Raw genomic sequence first — 24,044 nt, 5'->3', positions numbered from 1 at the left:
AAGTACAGGGTGGCCCAAAAGTCCGGACGAGGGAATACTTCACGGATTATTGGAGGTAGAGAGGTGATAATTGACACACATGATTGGAATGGCATGGGATTTTATTGACACCAAAATAAATTACACAAAATGACCAACAGATGGCGCTGGACAGCAACACGTCAGTGATGCGCATGAGCCCTGTGTTCGGTGTAAACCAAGCGTCAGATGCGCCTGCAATTGCGGCATGTCCTGATTGACCTCCCCGTTCTCCCGATCTCAATCAGTGTGATTATTGCTGGTGGGGTCACCTGAAGTCGCACGTCTACCGCGATCGTTCGACCTCATTAGGGACGCTAAAAGACAAGATCCAACGGCAATTTCTCACCACACCTACGAACATGCTGTACAGTGCTGTTCATGACATTGTCCCTGGACTACAGGTATTGCTGATGAATGACGGCCGACATGTTCAGCAGGTGTTATAAAGAACATCTTCCTTGCCAAACGTCGATTGTTATTTCTTCTGTATCGTGTGAAGCACCACCTCTTGCTCATTTTGTGCACTTTATTTTGGTGTCAATAAAACCCCATTTTATGCCAATTATGTGTGTCAAGTATTACCTCTCTACCTTCAATATTCTGTGAAGTATTGCCTAGTCAAATGTTAACGAACTTTTGGGTCATCTTGTAGTTGGTGGGACGTAACAAGTTTAAAACTGTTACAATGCCAGTTTGCAACTCTGCAGGACAGTGCTAAAATATCCTAAAATACACAGTTCTTTGGATACAGTAAATGGTCTGCGTTAAGGCTTTCACAGGGTGCCGGGTTCGATTCCTGACCAGGTCGAAGAAGTTAGCCGTCTCTAGTTCAATTCCTCAGAATCGAAGATTGAGCGTTGGTGCTTTCCTCAGTACACACCTGTTTATAGGAAAATAAATTAAGAATTGGAATACTTTTCGAAGGGATTTGTTCCATAAGATTAGAATTAATTTGAAATTATTTTGAGAAACGACTACATAAACAATTGATAAGGAATCCGTCACCTGGCGACGGTCCCGTTGATGGTGGTGATTCCTTTCGGGATTTATTTTACAAGGTGGAAAACAGTGCGATCATCAGCCCCTGTTTGACAGCAAAGTAATGAAGATGTTTACCGAAATTAGGAGGGAAACATGATCGTGTGATGACCAACAATGTTCTGAGCTGCTAGAACGCATCATCTGCCCCTAATGGCACGAGGTGCAATGAAATGAAACGATAATCAAAACTCTAAAATTAATCCACTGACTGGAATGTAAAACGAATCATGATTAAAAAATCACAGTGAATCCAAAACAATCAGTGGATCCGACTCACAATGCCGTATTATCTGAGATAATGCTTGTTATAAAAAGGGGTCCAAAATCCAAGTCACCGGCCCCTCTTAATAGTATTGATCACGGTTAAAGCAGAACCATGGTGTCGCTCATATAGTGGTACTAATCACAGAACACGGTGTTCCTCACATATTAGATAAGCTAACCCGTTAGCGACAGCTAGTTTGTCCCTTGAGTTGTATACTATCAGCCCTAGCCACAGCCGAGACCCCACACAGAGCAGACTGTACAGCAGTAGAAAGGGAAGGAATACTGTAAAACTTTCCCCTCATTAATATGGTAAACCTATTAGCAAAAGTTGGGGCTCGAAGGGGAGGGGATACACTAGACTACAGCTCCTCGTGAACAAACCTCCGGGGTAAAGCATCCTTTTGGTTACGTATTGCGTGAGAAGGGGAGGGCAGGTAATGCGAGAGTTGTTTGGAATGATAATGGATTATTTTTATTATTATTATTATTATTATTATATATTTTTTTTGATTCGTTGTGCCCAACTGTGGAGTGCGTTTGAATTTATTTTGCACAATGTTTCTTCTTCTTTTCTTCCCAATATCTCTTCATTTTTTCACTGTGTTCCTTTCTGCGTGTTTCTGTCCAGCCTGTATTTTTTCTTGTTGGTTTCTCTGCAAATTTATGTTTCTTTACTAAGCTTCTAAATTTCATTCTATCTTGAATGGTTTCGTCCTCAATACCCATTTCTTGTAGATCTTCATGAATTTCTACTAAACAATTGTTGCGGATTTTCAGGGTTAGAGCTAGATTTAGAATTTTCTTTGTCAGCCTGTTGTTATCCATTCTGTGTAGGTGTCCGTAGAATTTTAGTCGTCTCTTTCTGATGGTATCTGTGATTTTTTTCTGTGAATTGAAAAATTTCGTGTGGTTTTTTTTCATCCAAATTCCATTTTCGAACTTTGGTCCTAGGATTTTTCTGAGAATTTTCCTCTTGTTTCTCAACGCTTTTCATTTGTGACCTGCCGCCAATGATCAGTGTTTCAGATGCATAAAACATCCTGAGGCAACCTCTGAGGCTCAATACCTTAGTTGTAACTATGAGATTGAGAAAGATCAATCTCCCCATTATCTTCAACTTACTAGCATGATGGCAACGTCAGTTAAGGATACTACTACCACAGGCCCTAGTATTCATACTAGGTTTTCTCGGTCATCGGATTCTGGGGGACCGAGAACATCATGCGGGAATGTATCGGAGCTTCCCAAATCTCTTCGCACAAAGGAAAAACATTTTATTGGCACTTTAAGCATCAACACGCTTCGCAAAATTGGAAAGTTGAAGCACTTAACAGACACATTAGACCAACTCAACATCCAAATTCTGGCACTCCAAGAAACTAGGTGCAGTGACGAAAATCATTTTGACTCAGGAAACTATAGAATTTATAAAGGTAAACCAGCTACCCTCCTTCCTAACAAAATATTACAATTTGGCACTGGTTATGCAGTGAGAAAAAAATCACAAATCTATTATTATTATTATTATTATTATTATTATTATTATTATTATTATTATTATTATTATTATTCGCTAATCGGCCAAATAAGGATCAAATTCTGGCGTGTAATCGGTTCTCGACTGATCCAGTAGATTTTCATTACCTCGCTATGTCGAGCGCGGAGTTCATCCGAGCACTTTGCACCAGTTGTTCACTTCGCATCTCGGAAGGCCACAAAAGTCACTACGCTTGTTCTGAAGAGACTCGTTTGTGCGCGCCGTCTGGTCATAGGTCTATTTGTTCGAGGTCTTTCTTGACCTTAACGTACCAGGGAATTTTTGCTTATGGTTTTTTTGAGTGAAAACTTTTAAAAATGTGATTTGTCGATCGGGAGTCGTTCATCCGTCGTGAATGACCGTAGAAGCGAGCCCTGAATTGTGTCCGTGATCTTCTCTATCTTTCTTGTCTGCGTTTTCTTACGTACATGCCTTCTTTTTGTGGTTAAAGCCAAGAATGTTATGGAGAATCTTTCTCTCTTTTTGCTCTAACTTAACGAGAGTACTTTTCTGAGAGAAGATGAGACATTCCGACGCATGGAGAGATACCAATTTGATGACAGTGTTATAATGGTGAATTTTTGTATTGATAGAAAAGCACATTTTGTTATAAATGTTCCGGGTTGTTTGGAAAGCTAAGTCTATTTACATTGCTCTGGCCGACAAGGGCTCTGTATGTAGTCCGTTTGACTGGATCCACTCCACAAAGGTATTTAAACTTATACACGCGGTTTATTGTTCCATATTTGGTGTCCAGTTGCGTCGTGCTGTTTGTGATGTTTGACATTACTTCCGTCTTTTCAAAGGATATCTGCAAGCCTGTTTGTTAATAATGAATATTATTTGCTTTACGTCCCACTAACTACTTTTGCGGTATTCGGAGGCGCCGAGGTGCCCTAATTTAGTCCCGCAGGAGTTCTTTAACGTGCCAATAAATCTACCGACACGAGGCTGACGTATTTGAGCACCTTCAAATACCACCGGACTGAGCCACACAGCCGTGCGTGTTACCTCTTTCAGCACATTCATCTCTTTCTGTTGCAGTTTCAAAATGTTCTGTCATTATTGCTATATCATCCGCAAAAGAGAAGCAGCCAATTTCTACCCTATTCTTCTTCGTCCCAATCCGTAAAGGTCTGAACAAGTTTCTACCTTGGAGAATCTGATGCCACTCCTGTATTACTTTCTCGAGTACGCAGTTGAACAAGAGTGGTGAGAATCCATCTCCCTGCCTAACACCCGTTTTAATGTCAAAGGGTACGTCTTGGAATTTTACTTTGAACATGGTATTAGCGAGGGTTGCTCCTATTACCACTAGAAGTTTATGCAATTATTTGAAATAACACATCGTGGTCAATGGAGTCGTATGCCTTTCTGAAGTCTACAAAGTGCACATGTATGTTCAGCTTCTGAACATATGACATTTTATTATCGTCTTAAAATTGTGAATCTGCTCTGCTGCTGATCGGCCTTTCCGTAAACCTCCTTGGTATTCTCCAAGTGAGCGCTCAACTTGCTGTTCTAGTCGTTCTGGGATGAATAACGATAGAATCTTGTATGCTACTGGTAGTAATGTGAAAGAACGATAGTTATTTACATATTTGATATTTCCTTTTTTATGTAAGGGATGGAGTAAAGCTACTTTCCAGTCGTCCGGTAGTTGTTTCCTTCTCCCATATGTCATCATCCTCATCATCATCATCATCATCTGTTTACCCTCCAGGTTCGGCTTTTCCCTCGGACTCAGCGAGGGATCCCACCTCTACCGCCTCAAGGGCAGTATCATGGAGCTTCAGACTCTTGGTCGGGGATACAACTGGGGAGTATGACCAGTACCTCGCCCAGGCGACCTCACCTGCTGTGGTGAACAGGGGCCTTGTAGGGGGATGGGAAGATTGGAAGGGATAGGCAAGGATGAGGGAAGGAAGCGGCCGTGGCCTTAAGTTAGGTACCATCCCGGCATTCGCCTGGAGGTGAAGTGGAAAACCACGGAAAACCACTTCGAGGATGGCTGAGGTGGGAATCGAACCCACCTCTACTCAGTTGACCTCCCGAGGCTGAGTGGACCCCGTTCCAGCCCTCGTACCACTTTTCAAATTTCGTGGCAGAGCCGGGAATCGAACCAGGACCTCCGGGGGTGGCAGCTAATCACGCTAACCACTACACCACAGAGGCGGCTCTCCCATATGTCAATTATTATTATTATTATTATTATTATTATTATTATGATTATTATTATTATTATTATTATTATTACGTAGGTTGAGTCATAAGTCATGGCAAATATTTTTTTTCTCGCGAACGTGAGACAACACGGAAAATCTAAGAAGTCTGTAACTTCAATAATAATTATAGGGAAAATCATTTATGAAGTTCTAAAGTATTACTCTCACTATCGCTCAGTATCTCTGTTAAAAGAAAGGAAGACAGGAATAAAAGTAATATATTTTTGTTTACATACTTTAATATCCTTCCAGTCCCATGCGAAGAGAATATCAGTAATCTCTTTAAGATGGCAATTTCTACGAAATAATCGGTAATTGCAAGAGTAATTTTACGGATTACTTGTTGAAAAGAAAAAGGAATTTGTAATTGAGGAAAATTATTTCTCAGGTACCCAATTACTTTATTACTGTATGTGCTTTTCCCACCACTCCCTAGAACTAAGGGAAAGCAGTGTCTTCTCCAGATATTTTTGTCAGCCGTGTGGGAATATTACGTAAAAAATGAATGTGATAAAACTTCAATTTACTACCTTCAGAACATTAACAATATCAGACAAGTAAACAATGACTGCAGATTTTGAACTATTTAAGTATTATTATCACGAACAAGATAAGAGTATTCTGAACTTCTAGTGTTCTCCTGCTCTTTTATAAACATGGTTCCAGCTTACCACTCGGTTGATGTGGAGTGCCACACGGGTTTGCTTGTGTACACTACGCTATTTTCTAATGTTTCACAACTTGCTTTACGTCGCACCGACACAGATAAGTCTTAAGACGACGATTGGATAGGAAAGGGGTAGGAATGGGAAGGAAGCGGCCATGGCCTTAGTTAAGGTACAGCCCCAGCATTCACCTGGTATGAAAATGGGAAACCTCGAAAAATCATCTTCAGGGCTGCCGAGAGTGGGGTTCGAATACACTATCCCCCGGGTGCAAGCTCACAGCAGCACGCCCCTAACCTAACGGCCAACTCGCCCGATGTGATAGTCACGCTAAACATTTAAACTCTTATGTAATTGATGCAATTATGCTTGCAATAATGAATATTTATAATTTGAATACACAGTTTTACAGTATTTATATTTTAATTTGGAACACACACAGACTCAAATACCGTATGTATTAATATTATGTAACCAGCACATGTCTAGGTTATGTTAGCCGGGTGATTTGTAAAAAAGGAAGGGCGGTGCGCCTGTTAACAAGGTCCCAGATATTAGACTTGAATTTTTCTGTGTGTGATTTGGTGAATTTACAGTAGGTTATTGCAGAATACCGCTAACAGTCACACCGAGAAATACTACAGTACTGTATCTTTAAGAGAAATACACATCTGAAACTAGTGGATACACGGGGATGTTGTATACTATTTGTTCGAAGGCTGGTTTTCTACTTTACATTCCCAGAAGCGCACTCTCACAAGTTCTACTTGTATGAGGTGTAAACAACGGAGTAGCCTCAAGGATTCTTCCTCGGCCCCAAACCATTCTACATGTCTTAATGCCACGACAAATAGTTGTTCCCTTTCACTCCATCCCAAAGTCCTCTCGCCTCACATATCTCTCTCTCTCTGTTTTAAAATGACGGTAATAAATTACAGTTTACAACCCCTTTAATTGGAGTGCTGTGGCCCTCGGCTGTTTAAAACCACCCTCTCTCTTCCTCTCGTACACACATACATTGTGTGTTTGTTAACAAACGTGCTATTGTGTGTGCGTGCGTCTGAGCTCTGAGTTTTGTGTAGTGAGGGAGGAAGATCGGTTGGCCACACAACAGCAAGCAAGATCAAACATGTCATATTATATTCTATCTCTTGGACTTATATTATTATTTTCATCGCATTATAGCGTCAACGAGTCTGAATGTAATTTTGACTTGATGATGATAGTGCTCTTTGTTTAAAGGGGCCTAACATCTAGGTCATCGACACTTTTTACGTGAAACCATGTCTTTAGTTGTTTGCAGACACCATCAATAGACATTCATAAAGAGTGCCATCGATGACGTAATGCAATAGGGAGCATATTTTCGCAATTCACTCATCCTGGGGAAAAGCGAGATAAGCATTTTTTTCTTTTTTGAATAATTTGTCAGTAAGCTTTGATACTACCAAGATAAGTCATTTCGACATAATATTGAAGAAATAGTAAAATTATACCTCCAGCTCATTGAATAATACAAAACAGTCCCCAGCAAAAATCATATAAGCTGAGTTATTTTGTTAATATTCTGAATATTGTTAATAAAAACAGCTTCAACCAGATAAATATTATGTGTAATACATTTTCTGTGGACGTGAACATATTATCTTGTACATGAATTATTGGCAATAAATTTACGCAGCTTTTTCTCTTAAAGAGATCTATTAAGTCTTGCACAAATGTGACTTACATGCTTTGGTTTCTACTGGTCCACAGGAGAAAGGAATGCCTGATTAGTATAGAACAACTCAGTTTCATTCAAGATTCTAGGTAGATACTTCAATCACTTTTTTGAGTTAAACAAAATCCAACAAAGAAATAATTAAAAAACTGTTTGACAACATTTGGAGAATCGGTGATTTCATACTGTTTTTAAACAACAATAGGTTCAGACAGCCTCTAATGTTGTATGTCCGGCGCTCTCTTCTCGCTCAGCCAGCCAGCTGCACGCGCGCCTGTGTATCATTCTGCTAGCTTCGACGCGCAGCCCTCAGTGCGCGTGCCTGACCATCGAGTGTACTATAAATAGGAGCTCCCTGTCTGCTCACTTGCCCACTCGCCCCGGTGTCCAGCTCCAGAATACACCCTACGTCGAGCACGGAGGCTACTCCTCTTGAAAATGTGCTTCGACCAGGTGGACTGAATTTCTGGCAGTACGAGGTTTCACCTCTGGTCACCGCTCCCTTACCTGTTTCCGCTGCCTATGTTCCGTAATTCTTTTACAAGCCATTGTCATTCCCTAAATTATGCAAGCTCCCTTAGTTTCGCTAGGTGGAATTTCTTCAATCAATTGAACTTGCTTTTTAGGAATTCAGGCACTTCCACAAACAAGGACTCTCAAAGACATTTATGTTAGTGTGCCAGATAGTTCTCGACTATCAACGTGTCAATTCACAAAGACTATCTTTTCAAGATAGAAGTGTATCTAAAGACTGTAAACCTGTACATATTGTATAAAGACAGACTTTTCTCAAGATTCAATATTCCTTTTTGCTTCAAAATAAATTTCAGTTATTTGTGTAAATATCATAAAGTGAAGCAAATAAAGTTGTGTTCTGTAAACTTCAACCTTGGTTACAACATCTAACCGGATGGCCAACTCGCCCGGTAGCAGAAATGTTTCCCGGGATAGAATATAATTGTTACTCACTTCAGTAAAATTGCGCTCTAGCCTATAAACGTCTGAACATCTGGGCACTAGTCATAATAATTGATGGCTTGCAACTAGAAAGGAATCGGTTTTTAACAGTACGTTAAGAACTGTGTTGACACTGATCTAGATTTGAAATAAGAAGCCACTTCAATAAAAGTCTAGGATGACTAAACTTGAGGTTATTATTAAAATCGTTCGTGAGTCTCCTGATACAGGGAAAACCTTTCATTTTTTGAGTCTTAAATTTTTTGTATAAATAATGCCCTCGGTTAAATTTGTAATGAATTGAATTTTTGGTTGGAACTGTCCATAATCCTGTCTTTCTCCTTGAAAGAGAAATAACACTCAACATCTGATTGAAAATTGAAAAATAGTGATATCTGTTACTTACAGAGTGTTCAATTTCTTCATATCCTTGAATGCATTAGGTGGGATGTCTCGTATCTTGTTGAAGCGGAGATCCCTGGAACACACAAACAAATACAAAATTAGTTAAGTGTCACGGCAATGGTGGACCATATACTCCAAAGTACTGTGCTAAGTTCAAATGGCATCAGAAAGTGTACGGTGATACAGTTCATCATCATCAACAACAACAACAACAACAACAACAACAACAACAACAACAACAACAACAACAACAACAACAACAACAACAACAACAACAACAACAACAACAACAACAACAACAACAACAACAACAACAACAACAACAACAACAACAACAAGTTCAGCGAGTAGAGGCAAAGCGTAACAGGGCGACCGAGTGTAGAATAGTCCACTCTTCTAAATGCTGTTTATTCAACAAATGCCGTCGTATACAGGTCGAAAGCTACACAGTATCTGATGTATGTAACCTATGCTTCATTTAGCAATCCAGAAAGGAGTGAGGAAAGGCTGCACTTTGTTCCCCCTCCTTTTCAAAGATGATATGGAACAAGCGGTAAAGTAAATCAAAGATAAATTTTGAAAGCGATTGATAATCCAAGGAGAGAAAATCAAAACCCTGAGAATTTCCGATGGTATTATGGTTTTATCTGAGACTGCAGAAGACCTGAAGAAGGAGTAAAAACCGGGCGAGATCACCGTGCGGTTATGGGCGCACAGCTTTTGAGCTTGCATCCGGGAGTTAGTGGGTTCGAATCCCACTTGTCGGCAACCTTGAAGATGGTTTTACATGATTTCCCATTTTCATAGCAGGCAAATGCTGGGGCTGTACCTTAATTAAGGCCACGGCCGCTTCCTTTCCACCGGGCGAGTTGGCCGTGCGCGTAGAGGCGCGCGGCTGTGAGCTTGCATCCGGGAGACAGGAGGGTTCGAATCCCACTGTCGGCAGCCCTGAAGATGGTTTTCCGTGGTTTCCCATTTTCACACCAGGCAAATGCTGGGGCTGTACCTTAATTACGGCCACGGCCGCTTCCTTCCAACTCCTAGACCTATCCTATCCCATCGTCGCCATAAGACCCATCTGTGTCGGTGCGACGTAAAGCCCCTAGCAAAAAAAAACAACTTCCTTTCCAGTCCTAGACCTTTCCAATCCAATTGTCGGCATAAGACCTATCTGTGTCGGTGAGATATAAAACAAAATTGATAAATGGTTGAAGGAGTACAAGATAAAAATAAATAAGTCTAAAACAAAAGTAAAAGTAATGGAGTGCAGTCGAACGAAGTCAGGCTATGCAGAAAATATTATATTATAAAAATGAAGTCTTAAATGAAGTAGATGAATATTGTTACTTGGGTAATGAAATAACTAACCATGGCTGAAGTAAGGAGGAATTAAAGTGCAGACTAGTACAAGCAAGGAAGGCCTTTCAAAATTTGCTCGCTTTGAATATTGATTAGAGGACTTTCGTATGGACCGTAGCATTGTATGGAAGTGAAGAATGAACGGTAGCTACCTCAAAAAGAAAGAGAATAGAAGCTTTTGAAATGTGGTGTTAGAGAAGACTGCTAAAGGTAATTAATGGCGTATGACTCCCGTAGGCGACCTGCGCGTCATGATGAGAATGAAATGATGATGAAGACGGCACATACACCCAGTCCCCGTGCCAGGGAAATTAACCAATTATGGTTAAAATTCCCGACCCTTCCGGGGATGGAAGCCGGGATCCATGTGGCCAAAGGCCAGCACGCTAACCATTTAGCCATGGAGCTGGACACGCTGGAGGTGAGATGGATAGATCGAATTACGAATGAATGGATACTGAATCGAATTGGTGGAAAGAGATCGATTTGGTCAAATTTGACGAGAAGAAAGGATAGAATTCTGTCTATCGATGGCTCCGAAAACCGCAGATGGAGGTAAGTTAGTTAGATGACTGATAAATTAAACATTATTAATAGTAATAGTGAATTTATAGAATATTATTATAGTTTAACATCCACTACAATTGTTATAGACAGTTAAAAAACGCAAATATATCGAAAGCTTGTCCCGCAAGAACAACGTAAGGGCGATCATTTGCAACAATTTAAAACTGAGCTCAAGGAGCAGCGAACTTGGGAACAGAAGGTCTGACTTCGCCACTGAAGTCTGCATGCAATGACGGCTAGGGGATACGTTTTAGAAGACGGAAGGAAACATTTTCTACTTAACCTTGGAGTTTCCTTTCAGTATTTCCCTATAGAGAGAGCGTCGTAAGAGTTAGTTTGTGTCTGAAGAAAGAATAAAGAAAGGCCAAATCCCTCGAGATGAGAGTCAATCTGGCGACCTTATCAAGTGCACAACTTGTATTTGTCATTCACCGTGGGCCAACAGTTCTCCAGGAAGCACAGATTAGCCGGCATGAGCGATGGCTGTTGTATTGACTGAATGCCTCGCCAGTTGGCGATACAAAGACTGGCTGATGGATGGCTACTGTACTGAAAGAACTCTATAAACAGTATCAATTCCAGATGTACTTTCTGGTGTTTACTTAGAAGCTTGTTATGAAAGATAATTATTACAAAAGAGAAGATGGGAGAACGGACGATTTTTATGCGCATTTTCCCTGCGTGAACAAAACCTTAGTCCGCCTCTGTGGTGTAGTGGTTAGCGTGATTAGCTGCCACACCCGGAGGCCCGGGTTCGAATCCCGGCTCTACCACGAAAATTGAAAAGTGGTACGATGTCTGGAACGGGGTCCACTCAGCCTCAGGAGGTCATGTATATGGAGCGGGGTTCTATTCCATCCTCAGCCATCCTCGAAGTGCTTTTCCGTGGTTTCCCACTTCTCCTCCAGGCGAATGCCGGGATGGTACCTACCTTAAGGCCACGGACGCTTCCTTCCTTCTACCGTGTCTATCCCTTCCAATCTTCCCATCCCCTCATAAAGCCCCTGTTCAGCATAGCACGTGAGGTCACCTGGGCGAAGTACTGGTCATCCTCCTCAGTTGTATCCCCCGGCCCTGAGTCTGAAGTTCCAGGACACTGTCCTTGATGCGGTAGGGGTGGGATCCCTCGCTGAGTCCGAGAGGGAAAACCCATCTTTGGAGGGTAAGCAGATTAAGAAGATGATGAAGAAGAAGAAGAAGAAGACTTTAGTGGATATTTTCCATTTTACAGTGTCTTTTAATAATACTCGTTTACAGAGCAAAATGTACAGTGAATACCGGTGAGTTACATTCGACCGAAGTCTGTCTTTTAGAAATAATTTTCAAAAGGCAGCTGTCAAGCTAAAGACAAATCCCCTGAAACCTCTGTGGAACAACTTGGGGTCAAACTCAACAACTCTTCGTTGCTCCGCCCTTAGACTTATATATTCAGCTGAATATTGGGCACCAGTATGGTTAATCAGTAGTTACGTGAAGGAGGTCCACACTCCATGTGTTTGATGTCTGGAAGTTTGAAGAGCACCCCAGTTTAATGGCTTCCCATCCTAAGACACATCCCTCCACGATTTTCAAATGCAGCACCTTATCAAACTATAGATATTTTCGCGCAGACAGGCCAATATATGTATGCGGGGACATGGAATGAAGCGAAATGAACCTAATTTATCGCACCTTTTTTCGAGAGATTACTAAATTTTGCCATCTATTCCCTTCTAATCCATGGTACAGCACCTTATCTCCCCACTTTTATCTGCGTTTTTTTTAAATTCCACACCGAATAATTATTCTCTTCTTGAACATACTTTTAAAATTTTGTTTACACAGAAGTCAACATCAGTCGATAAGCAAATATTAAGATACAATTTATGACGAACACCAGTAACTCATATCCTAGCAAGAATGGCCATCCTGCAGCTATGAAATCAAATTAAGAGACAATGTTGTTGCAAGAGTTTAAAATAAGTTGAATTAGTACTGGCATGAATTTAACGGTTCCATCCATAGACTGTATACTCTCTTGTTGGCCGTGTTAGTGTTTTATCAGTCCAACCCTGAATGTTTTTTTCGCAACACAAAATCATACCGAAGGTTTAGAAGAAGTTATGATTCAGAGTTTGGAAAAAGTTGATGAATGTTAGGGAGAAACTTGATGAATTTGCCAAAAACGAATTTGAATTAAATTTAATGAATAATCGAGATGTGGAAACGTTTGAACTCCCTTTGTGAGTGCTGACAAGATGACAAGCGGAGTTTCTCTGTGTATAAGGATCTATTGATCTCACCGCATGAGTGACTTACTTTCAAAACATTAAGTGTGGTGGGTAATTGAATATAACATTTTATAAATTATTAGAACCCAGTAAACGGGATAGGGAAAGTTCAGTTCATGCAAGTGGCTTAAACCTTAATAACGTCATTTCCTCAACAACTTTCATGTATGTATTTTCAAATCATTTTCCCCCCTTTTCTGACCACACTTTCCACCTTGTAATCCTCTCCTTATTAATAATCAAGAACTGCCCAACGAAGATTTCATAGGCATATTCGCCTTGGTCAACTACATTAGAGGCACCCCTCGTTTCAAGGAAGTTATCGACAACAATTTTGACCTGAATATTGATCATGTGAAAGGGCAAAACTCTAGTCTCCAGAGTTAGGTGGTCTACCCTGAATTACGGAATGTATGCCTGGATTTGTTTTTACCGGGGGACGTTTGCTTAACTTTTAAGCGCGTGCAGACAAAGCATGGAGTTTGTCAATACTTTTTAGGTAAGTGGAAAGTATTTCACCTTGTCCCTTTCAAAACTCTTGGATCTTAAACAATTTAGTTCAATATTTGAACAAAATTTTGACGCCAGAATAAAGAAGACAGGGAAACGATCTGTTTTTGGAGAGAGGCCTGTGCGTTTATTTAATGGGATTTAATGGGATTGAATTGTGTTGGTGAGAGCAATGGTGCATGTGGTACTGAGTCGTGCTATATGGAGGAGAGGTTAATTGTGTACATACGAAGAGAGCATCTCAAGACGATGCGCAGTACTGAAATGAACAGGGGTGTACAGCATACACTGAGATATCTAGGAGTTCCAAAATACTATTATAGGACTTCTTAGCTTCTAGCATTTCCATATTTTCTATATTATCTTCCAGCGATAGAACTGTTTCTTTCCTTTACCCTTCGCTCTCAATATCGCCAGATCCTTGGAGTTGTTTGGAGCTAAGCATCCTGGAAAGGCATAGCTGGTCCAATATTGATGAACGCAAAGGGCATGGCCTAAGAAAAATGCTATACATGTATGACCTAGTAACACTTCTGTTGCAGTAATATCTTATCTGCGCCATGAAAGCATAAATTGTTATTTAAAATGTTTCTCTGTTTTCATAATTCTACACCTGCCGTTTGAATTTATTCTTGCCCTGCACAATATTGTTACACGTAAAGCAGTACTGAAATACATTCATGCACACTTACTGAAGCGGGTGGCAAGTATACGCTGCCTGCACAACGTTTATGCTGTGAGATTTGCATAAATATCACGAGTACGACCTATTCCAACGCCTACAGTTTATGTTACTCTCGCTACAGTACGGAACAGCGGTCTAGACGACATTATATTCTAACCAAATTATTTAGCATTTGGCTAAAAATCCGGGATCAAGATGTATATGCTTATGCATTATAAGCAATCACAGTTGCCTGGAACCAATTGTTAATTGCTTGGGATCTTATAAATGATCAGATTAAGGTGACTCATTCTGAAATGATCGTAGATAATCCTTATTTATGTTTGTAACAACACAATCTAAAGAACAGAAAGATATTCCCAGGTCGTCTTAGAGACAGCAAAGGTACATTGTGTCATGGGCATTAGTCAAACAAAGATTCTTCTTCAATTTCACGTCAGTTATATGATCTTGCCCAAAATGGATTATTGTGTTCGATACGAATGTTTTCCCCAGTCAAGCACTGACCAACTGCAGCAGTATAAGCCCTTCTAAACGATTCATGAGAGGACTCTTAGATCTCCCATTTCAGTGATTTTAAAGCTTAAGACAAAATTCTTCTCACTCTGCAGTGTCTTGAAATTACCAACAGTTCGCCTTTGGGGCACAATTCCAGGGCATGTTCAAGGGTTTCAATGGCACTGCGGTTTGCCTACGGCAGCAGATTGTGCTAGATTTTAGGCATGGAGTCTTCAGGGCGTTCGCCCATCCACAGCATGAATTCTTCTTGTCTATTGTCTGTCATATCGTCGGTGCTAGAGGAGGAAAGGGGATGAAATTATCAGAATCATTTCAATAAGAATGCAACCTTATTTCGCTTGTAGGACGTGTTGTCTAGCCCGCTCTTCTGTAATGTAAGGAGAGTAGCATAACTTATAGTGGTTCCAATACGCCGGGCCCCTAATATTTATGTAAACCTCATAGCAGAATCGTTGTCCGGAGTAGCATATACCTGTTATTTCCTTGAGTAATTTTGCATTCTAACATATAAATGAATAAAGATTCAGGCTCTAATAATATGAGAAAGTGTGAAAATATAATTGCAAGGAGTGGGATGCTGATTGTTTAGAAGTGGCAAGAAATGAGGTTAAGCGTCTAGACAAGGTAAAATACACTGAAGGTCGAAAAGATACCAGCCAACTCTAAGGAAATGAATGGGAAGTAAGTTCAGTTAAACATGAAATAGAACGTAATAAATTGTACCATACCGGAGGTTCCTAAAATTTCAACCAGAAACAGTTCGATGCAAAGGCCTAGGAGCTTTCGTAAGATTTCAGATTCCAGTGCCGATGGGATATAGCTGGCAGTACAAATCGTCCTGGCTTTGATGTGAGTATTTAAACACCATAATCTGGTATCGAATCTCGCACACCTGAACGGGAGACTGCTCCTCTAGCTCCTAAACTATGCTAGCCATCAAACCACTACTGACAAGTTGTCCTACCCCTGTGTGGTGCGTGCAATGCCCGCCTGCCTAACTCGCTGGCTAGATGCAGGTCTTGTATAAACACAGAGCTGTATATTTATCGAGCCGTGGGCTATTCCTGTACTTAAGAAAGCAAATGCTTCTCCTCAGTACCCCCTTCTCCAGTCTTCGCGAGATGTACAGTCCGCAACCGCATTCCCTCTCTCCGTGCCTCTTAGATGGACATAACTCTTCTTAGTCAATATGTCTTTACACCGAGTAGCCTACAGTTTTTCTTCACTCTATGGTACAATATGAATTAATAAAGGTACTCTGTATATTTTTATAATATTGGTTTTGCGTTTCACTATCAACTCATTCGATTTTCTGAGGCGTCAAGGTGCCATAATTTTGTCCCACAGGGGTTGTTTGCGTGTCATTATTGTTGTTATTATTAATTATATACTGAGAAACTAGCCTGCAGATATAACGATAGGGAGCTATGGAAAAAAGGCAGCACTACATAAAGGAGTGAGGTAAGGCTGCAGTTTGTTCCCTCTCAATCAAAGGGGAATTTTGAAACGGAATATCAATCCAAGGAGAGGAAATCGAAACTCTGAGTCTGCAGATGATCTGGAGAAATTGCTGAATGGTATGGACAACACCGACTTGGAGATGTACAAGAGAAAAAGAAATAAATCTAGCAAAGAGTAATGCAGTGCAGTCGAACGAAGTCAGATGATGCAGGAAGTATTAAGTACGCAAGTCAAGTCTTGAAGGTAGGAGATGAAAATGATTACTTGGGTAGTAGAATAACGATGGCAGAAGTAAGGACATAAAATGCAACCTAAAGTAAGGAAGGGAGGACTTTCTTAAGAAAATAAATTTGCACATTTCTGACATTGAAGCAGACATTAGGAATACGTTTTCGAAGACTTTCGTCTGGCTTTACTGGAAGTGAAACACTGACAACAACTAGCCAAGAAAGAAAGAAAGAAAGAAAGAAAGAAAGAAAGAAAGACGTTTTTGAAATGTGGTGCTGCAGAAGAATGCTGAAGATGAAATAGTGTGATTGGATCACGGATGAAGAGATACTAAATCAAAATGGAGAGAGGAGAATGATGTGACGAAATTAGTCCAGGAGAAGAGGTAGAATGATAGGACACATTTTAAGAAACCCAGGATTTGTTGAGTTAGTTTCTGGACGAAGTACGGGCGATGAGAACGGCAGGGATAGACCAAGATATGATTATGACGAACAGATTAGGACAGGCATATCAAGACGAGTTATCTGGCCTATTTATAAAGAATGTTGACTCAGGAAACTATAGAATTTATAAAGGTAAACCAGCTACCCTCCTCCCTAACAAAATATTACAATTTGGCACTGGTTATGCAGTGAGAAATAATAATAATAATAATAATAATAATAATAATAATAATAATAATAATAATAATAATATATTTAAGAGGAATAAAATGTGTTTGCATGAATTTTTCTGTCCATTAATCGGAACTCTCTTTCTCTTCGTTGGCAGGAGTCAAAGCAGAGGAAATGTACATATGAGAATTTTTTTATTGGCTCCGTTTCCAAACCAGACCTCAATTATGAACGATTGAAACGTTTATAAATAAATAAATAAATAAATAAATAAATAAATAAATAAATAAATAAATAAATAAATAAATAAATAAATAAATAAATAAATAAATAAATAAATAAATAAATAAATAAATAAATAAATAAATAAATAAATAAATAAATAAATAAATAAATAAATAAATAAATAAATAAATAAATAAATAAATAAATAAATAAATAAATAAATAAATAAATAAATAAATAAATAAATAAATAAATAAATAAATAAATAAATAAATAAATAAATAAATAAATAAATAAATAAATAAATAAATAAATAAATAAATAAATAAATAAATAAATAAATAAATAAATAAATAAATAAATAAATAAATAAATAAATAAATAAATAAATAAATAAATAAATAAATAAATAAATAAATAAATAAATAAATAAATAAATAAATAAATAAATAAATAAATAAATAAATAAATAAATAAATAAATAAATAAATAAATAAATAAATAAATAAATAAATAAATAAATAAATAAATAAATAAATAAATAAATAAATAAATAAATAAATAAATAAATAAATAAATAAATAAATAAATAAATAAATAAATAAATAAATAAATAAATAAATAAATAAATAAATAAATAAATAAATAAATAAATAAATAAATAAATAAATAAATAAATAAATAAATAAATAAATAAATAAATAAATAAATAAATAAATAAATAAATAAATAAATAAATAAATAAATAAATAAATAAATAAATAAATAAATAAATAAATAAATAAATAAATAAATAAATAAATAAATAAATAAATAAATAAATAAATAAATAAATAAATAAATAAATAAATAAATAAATAAATAAATAAATAAATAAATAAATAAATAAATAAATAAATAAATAAATAAATAAATAAATAAATAAATAAATAAATAAATAAATAAATAAATAAATAAATAAATAAATAAATAAATAAATAAATAAATAAATAAATAAATAAATAAATAAATAAATAAATAAATAAAGCACTTGAGTGTGATGCTACAATTTTCTACAGTCACATCGAAACCTCAGCCAGCCATTCTCACGTAAAGGGTAACTGTGGATATGTGTACAATGATTTTTCAAGTTGGCAGGGAGCAGTGATCATGTAAGTGACGTTCACAACAAGATAAAACATTAAGTTAATTTTTCTACACTTGGAATAAAGAAGTAAGTACAGACTAATATCGATTATGTCTACTTTCACTAGCACCGACTGTACTATATTTATTTGTTCCCGTAATGCAAATTTCTCATAAAATATAAATTACTCAGTGGTAATTAGTGTTTAGTTTGCAGAACACGGTACAGAGAAGCAAATTAGACATTACACAAGAGCTCCCTTATTAAAAGCTTGGCGAACAAGCACATGCAAATGTGACTGTACAAAACTTGGTTCGCTCTGCTCTCTTCTTTTTTAGTTTGCAAAAAACAGAGGTAGATAATTCCCACTTCTATTGTACTCGGTATAAAACTTAAAACGAGAAAAAAAAAAGGAAAAGAGGAACTTCCCCTTTCTCATAGAGTTTACATACGATTTCAAGCAAGGCAGTGTTGTAAATGCTCAGGCGTTTATTTCCCTAACTTATTTCGACATTATCCTCAAACTGAATAATAATAATAATAATAATAATAATAATAATAATAATAATAATAATAATAATAATAATAATAATAATAATAATAATAATATCCCAGATTCTTCTGCAGAAATACGACAAAATGCAATATTATTTTGGCGAATATGAAGTGTCGGCAAGCACCCTGCTTCGTTAAGAAGCAGGGTTGCATAAATCGTAGGATCCTTTGATAGGCTGTAGCTCCTAACGTTTATGCAACTTTTAATACAATATGGCGGACCAGATGAAAACACGGATTGAGAACGCTCTCAAAACGATAGTTAATATTACAGAAACAGGTGGTTACCTTAAAAATGAGAAGAAAGAAGAGATACTAAAAGCGGTAAGTGATCTGAGAAACTGCTTTGATATATTAACTAATGTAGTGATAGACAAGAACAACGAAATGATCGTTTCTGAAAGCGAGGTTATGGAATACCAAAGAGAAGACGTATCAGAGGGAGAAGACAGTTTGATTCCGAGACAACTAGCGCCATCTGATGGCCACAACCAAGAACCTGTAAGTAACTCCAACTGGCAGCTACTTCCATCTAGCGGCCACACCCAAGCAGGAGAAGGTAGCTCGACCTCGGAACAAATAGCTTCATCTCCCGGCCACAACCAAGAACCTACAAACAGCAACAACAAGCAACTTCAACCATCTGACGGCGGAATGCAAAGCTCGCATTTACTTGAACGGACAACCCAGCTCATTCAGCAAAAGAAAGCCGTGGCCAATGAATCTACAGATCTAGCGGATTTAAAAGAAACCGTAAGATATATGATGGACTTCATAACGAATAAAATAAATATAATTATTGAAGAAAAAGTTACGCAGACACTGAATAGGAATGCAGTGCTTACTCACAAGGATAATGAAGTACCGGTACTCAATAACAAAACAGACGGAAGGGATAACGATCATAACTATAGAGGAGAAACAGAATGGACAACTGTAATAAATAAAAGAAACACACAAACCATCAGAGGGACAAGGGTTCAAGAAGATGATCTACAAGCTGCTGACAAAATGGCATGGCTTTACCTAGGCAATCTGAAGGGAAACGCAATAGAAGAGAAGGTTAAGAAGTACCTAGAGAAAAATGGAATTAAAGATAATATCCATTGCGAAGAACTTCACACACGAAGTGAAAACAAGGCCTTCAAAATAGGTTTCCCTTTCAAATTCCTTGAAGATGCTGTACGACCGGAATTCTGGCCAAATAGAACAATCGTAAGAAGATTTCGTTTTCGGAGAGCAAACCGTGCTGAAGGAGGAGAACTACAATAAACATACACATATGCTCCTATGGAACATTGAAGGCATAAAAAACGCTCTGCCTCTCTTTCCAATAGAGACATTAAGCAACTACAACGCCATTATACTGACAGAAACATTCTTAACACAGGATTTCAACATTCAAGGATATTACGGAATTCATTAATTCACTCGTCAGACCACAGGAAGACCATCAGGAGGGGTCTCCATCTTTCTCAAACCGAACTTAGGGAAAATAAAACAAATAATAAAAGAAGAAAACACAATTACCGTAAAGACCAGCCTACTATCAATCATTGGCATGTATGTTCAACCACATATGTCAACAGAGGACACAATCGAAAGAATAACAGAGGCCTTGTCACAAACGCAAACAGATGATAGAGTAATCTTCGCAGGCGACCTAAAGAATAGACAAACCAACCGTCAGAACAGAATTGATTAAAGAGGCTCTGGAAGAAGCCGGCTATGTCCTTGTTAACAGTCCCTACATGAAAACGTACATAGCCTCGAATGAAAGCAGCGCCATAGATTTAGTCTTTTACAGAGGTGCAGACATTAAAATATTCAGTCAAAAAGCATTATGGACTTCAGCCATAGCTCCGATTAGGAAACATATACCAATCTCGATAGTCTTTGAAATTACTCATAAAGATCAATTGCCAATACAACCAAGTAAGAAAATATCCAGGAAATTAGATCCAGAGAAACTAAGACATATCGGTGATGAGATAGATAAAGCAAGGCTATTAGTTCAACGACATGAACTAACTGAAGCAGTGGAAATGTGTGCATGAACCCTTCAATCATGCCAAACTCATACGAAAGTAAGGAGATCACAACCATGGTTCAATAAAGACTGTTACAATGAACGGAAAAAGACCCTCCTGGCACTACATCGAGCAAAGAACACATCGAACCCGAGTCACCTGGCCCAATATGCCGAACAAAGAAGGAAATATAAATCACTAATCAAGAAAACAAGAAACGGAGTACATTGAGGAAGACTCCAGGAGACGTGCTGCAAACGCCCAAAATGACCCGTTCCTAGTGCTTAGGAAACCAAAAACTTCAGTAACAAATAATATCTCAATGGAGTCATGGGAAAACCATTTCAAAAGCATTCTCAACCTCCAACACCGATCAACAGCTTTTGAATTAACTCCAGTAACAATGACGGGAAATCACATCCCCATAACGAGGCAGGAAATATATAATACAATAACAGCAGCAAAAAATGGAAAGGCCCCCGGCCCAGACAGCATTTGCACAGAACACCTGAAAGACTCTTTACCTGTCATGCTAGACTACTGGGTAGAACTATTCAACACATGCATGCACACTGGGGAAATTCCAGAGCAATGGAGATTGTCAACAATCAAAATGATATTTAAGAAAGGAGAAATTGACAATCCTGATTCATATCGAGGTATAGCCCTCGAAAATACATCACTCAAAATCTTCATGAAAATCTTAACAATCAGGATTGCAGAAGAAATAGACTCCCAGATACCAGAAAATCAATTCGGCTTCCGAAAGGGAAGAAGCACACTACATGCTGTAAAATATCTAATAGAACAGGTCCAAGATACATTGAGGCATCCAGGAAAGAAATATTTTGTAGTCTTCGTAGACTATCGTAAGGCTTTTGACCTTGTTGATAGAGCAACACTCATCCGGAAACTCAATTACCTAATAGGAGCTACACATCCGATAGCAATCATAATCTCGAATATCCTCAAATATAACTATGTCCAAATATCAGACAACATAACCCTATCCAAAAACGTAACCCAAACAAACGGAGTCCTAAAAGGTGACCCAATCAGCCCAATTTTATTCAACATCATGACAGCAGACATCACAGAAATAATCACAGATACCTCAGCATTGCTTATACTTTACGCAGATGATATGACAATAGGCTCAGAAAACATAGAAGAGCTCCAAGAGGTCCTCAATAGGCTCACATCATGGGCAGAAAGAAACGAAAGAAACGGTTTGCAAATAAACCACAACAAAACTAAACAAATGACCTTTAGGAAAGGAGGAAAACATGCACCTAAAAATACAATAACCATGCACAACAAACCTCTGGAAGTAGTGCCGAAATTCAAGTACCTTGGAGTCACCCTCCAAACTACTCTAACATCCTACAATATCCACGTCAAAGAAAGAGTAGCCGCAGCAATAAAAGCCATCTACAACATTCAACAACCTCAACAAATATCATTGGGTACAGCAATGCTACTGTTCAGGACAGCCATATCACCAATAGCAACCTATGGGATTAGCATCACCTGGGAAAAACTCACACTCAGCGACCTGATGACAATAGAAAAAGTCAAGGCCCGATATCTCAAGAGAATACTAGGCATTGGGAAGTCAGCCCCTTCAAGGTTAACGTATGTTCTAACCAAGGAGGACTATTTCATTGACGATATCAAAACACAGTTTTGTCTACCAAACACCAAGCCCTACGAGAATGCGCGCCAAAATTTAAACGAGAAAAGGAATGCTATTTGGTCCGACTTCTATTCCACGGACGCTATAATGATGGAAGAATGGAAGCAAGCAAATTACGAGCTACGGCACGTAATTACACGTTACGCCACTCATGGATTTCACCACAGATTCTGCCAAACCAAAAACTTCCACCAGCCGAACGAAGACTGTATATGTAACCTGTGCAACGATCATTGTGAAAGATACCATGCACAAAACTGCAAAATGAGGACAACCTCAATAATAAGAATGGCATTAGCATAGTTGACCATCTGTACAAAAACTGTTTTTGCACATTGTGCGCTTTTCATTTAATAATAATACTACAGGACCATTATTCAGGCTACACGATACAATCTGCAGGCTTAAAATATATTGTATTTTACATTAAGGGCTAGTTCTACCTCCTGATGGTAAAGTAATGGGTAATTTATCCTCCGTTTAAATGGTTACTTACTTCCGAGCAACCCCGTATGGTGCTACTAGCAGTCTGACGGATAAGTTATCAGCCACTTCGAGGTTAACGTAAGACTTTATGAACAGATCATTATTAGCAGTATTTTTTGTGACATACGACTTAAATCACTTCAGTATTTTGACAAAAACATGATACCGTAACTGTGTTCGGTATAATTTTGTTGTTGCTACTGGTTCAACTTCGTACTATCTTTTTTCGATTTTCGATCACGCTAAACAACTGGCTTTCTGGTTAGCCCTTTACCCAGAGCTTCACCATTTCGCTGTGGTTACTCTTCTCCTCCTGTGACCACATATTCTTGGACTTTTAATTTTGTATTCCCTGAAACCCCTTGAATTTATCAATTTTTGTCGAATCATATCTATATTAAAGATTCCTTTGGATTCATCCCAACTTTCTCCTTGTCCTTTCTTGTTTCTTCTACCCATTTAGCATTTGCTTTCAATATGATTATTAGTACTATATATTTATTATTATTTACCTGTTTGGGATTTTTTAATTAACCTGTCTCTGAATATCTCAGATTACTTTAATATATATACCTTAGCAGCCGCCTTCGGTACAAAGGAGGGATATTATTATAAAGTATCGTAAACTGACCATGATTTGAATCTACTGGTATATGACTAGTTATCTTAAATACATGTGCTTCCCGAGTTGCTAAAGTTACATCACTCCCTCGCGTATGGAGTGGCGCGGACACCAATTATGTCAAACTTTCGTGAGGAAAATGTACATGGATACAATATAACTTACTCGGAAATAATCTCGAATGGGCTTTAATGCTCGAAATTGCAGTTTTACTTACCAACAATTACTTACGACAGGGAAAAATACCAGA

General features: G+C 38.2%; 1 protein-coding gene across 1 annotated transcript in view; it reads right to left on the bottom strand.

Moving 5' to 3' along the window:
• Pxn (Peroxidasin) overlaps window positions 1-8,905 on the bottom strand; it is a 296,390-nt gene extending 287,485 nt beyond the window's left edge. Inside the window, exon 1 of the mRNA XM_067156835.2 lies at window positions 8,840-8,905. Coding sequence (XP_067012936.2) covers window positions 8,840-8,859 — 20 coding nt within the window. The 5' untranslated portion in view covers window positions 8,860-8,905. The remainder of the gene's footprint in view (window positions 1-8,839) is intronic.
• Window positions 8,906-24,044: the final 15,139 nt, after the last annotated feature.

The sequence above is a fragment of the Anabrus simplex genome, chromosome 12 (assembly GCF_040414725.1).
Source record: "Anabrus simplex isolate iqAnaSimp1 chromosome 12, ASM4041472v1, whole genome shotgun sequence".
NCBI lineage: Eukaryota > Metazoa > Arthropoda > Insecta > Orthoptera > Tettigoniidae > Anabrus > Anabrus simplex.
The sequence above is the reverse complement of the archived record's forward strand: the minus strand, read 5'-3'. Positions and strand labels throughout refer to the sequence as shown.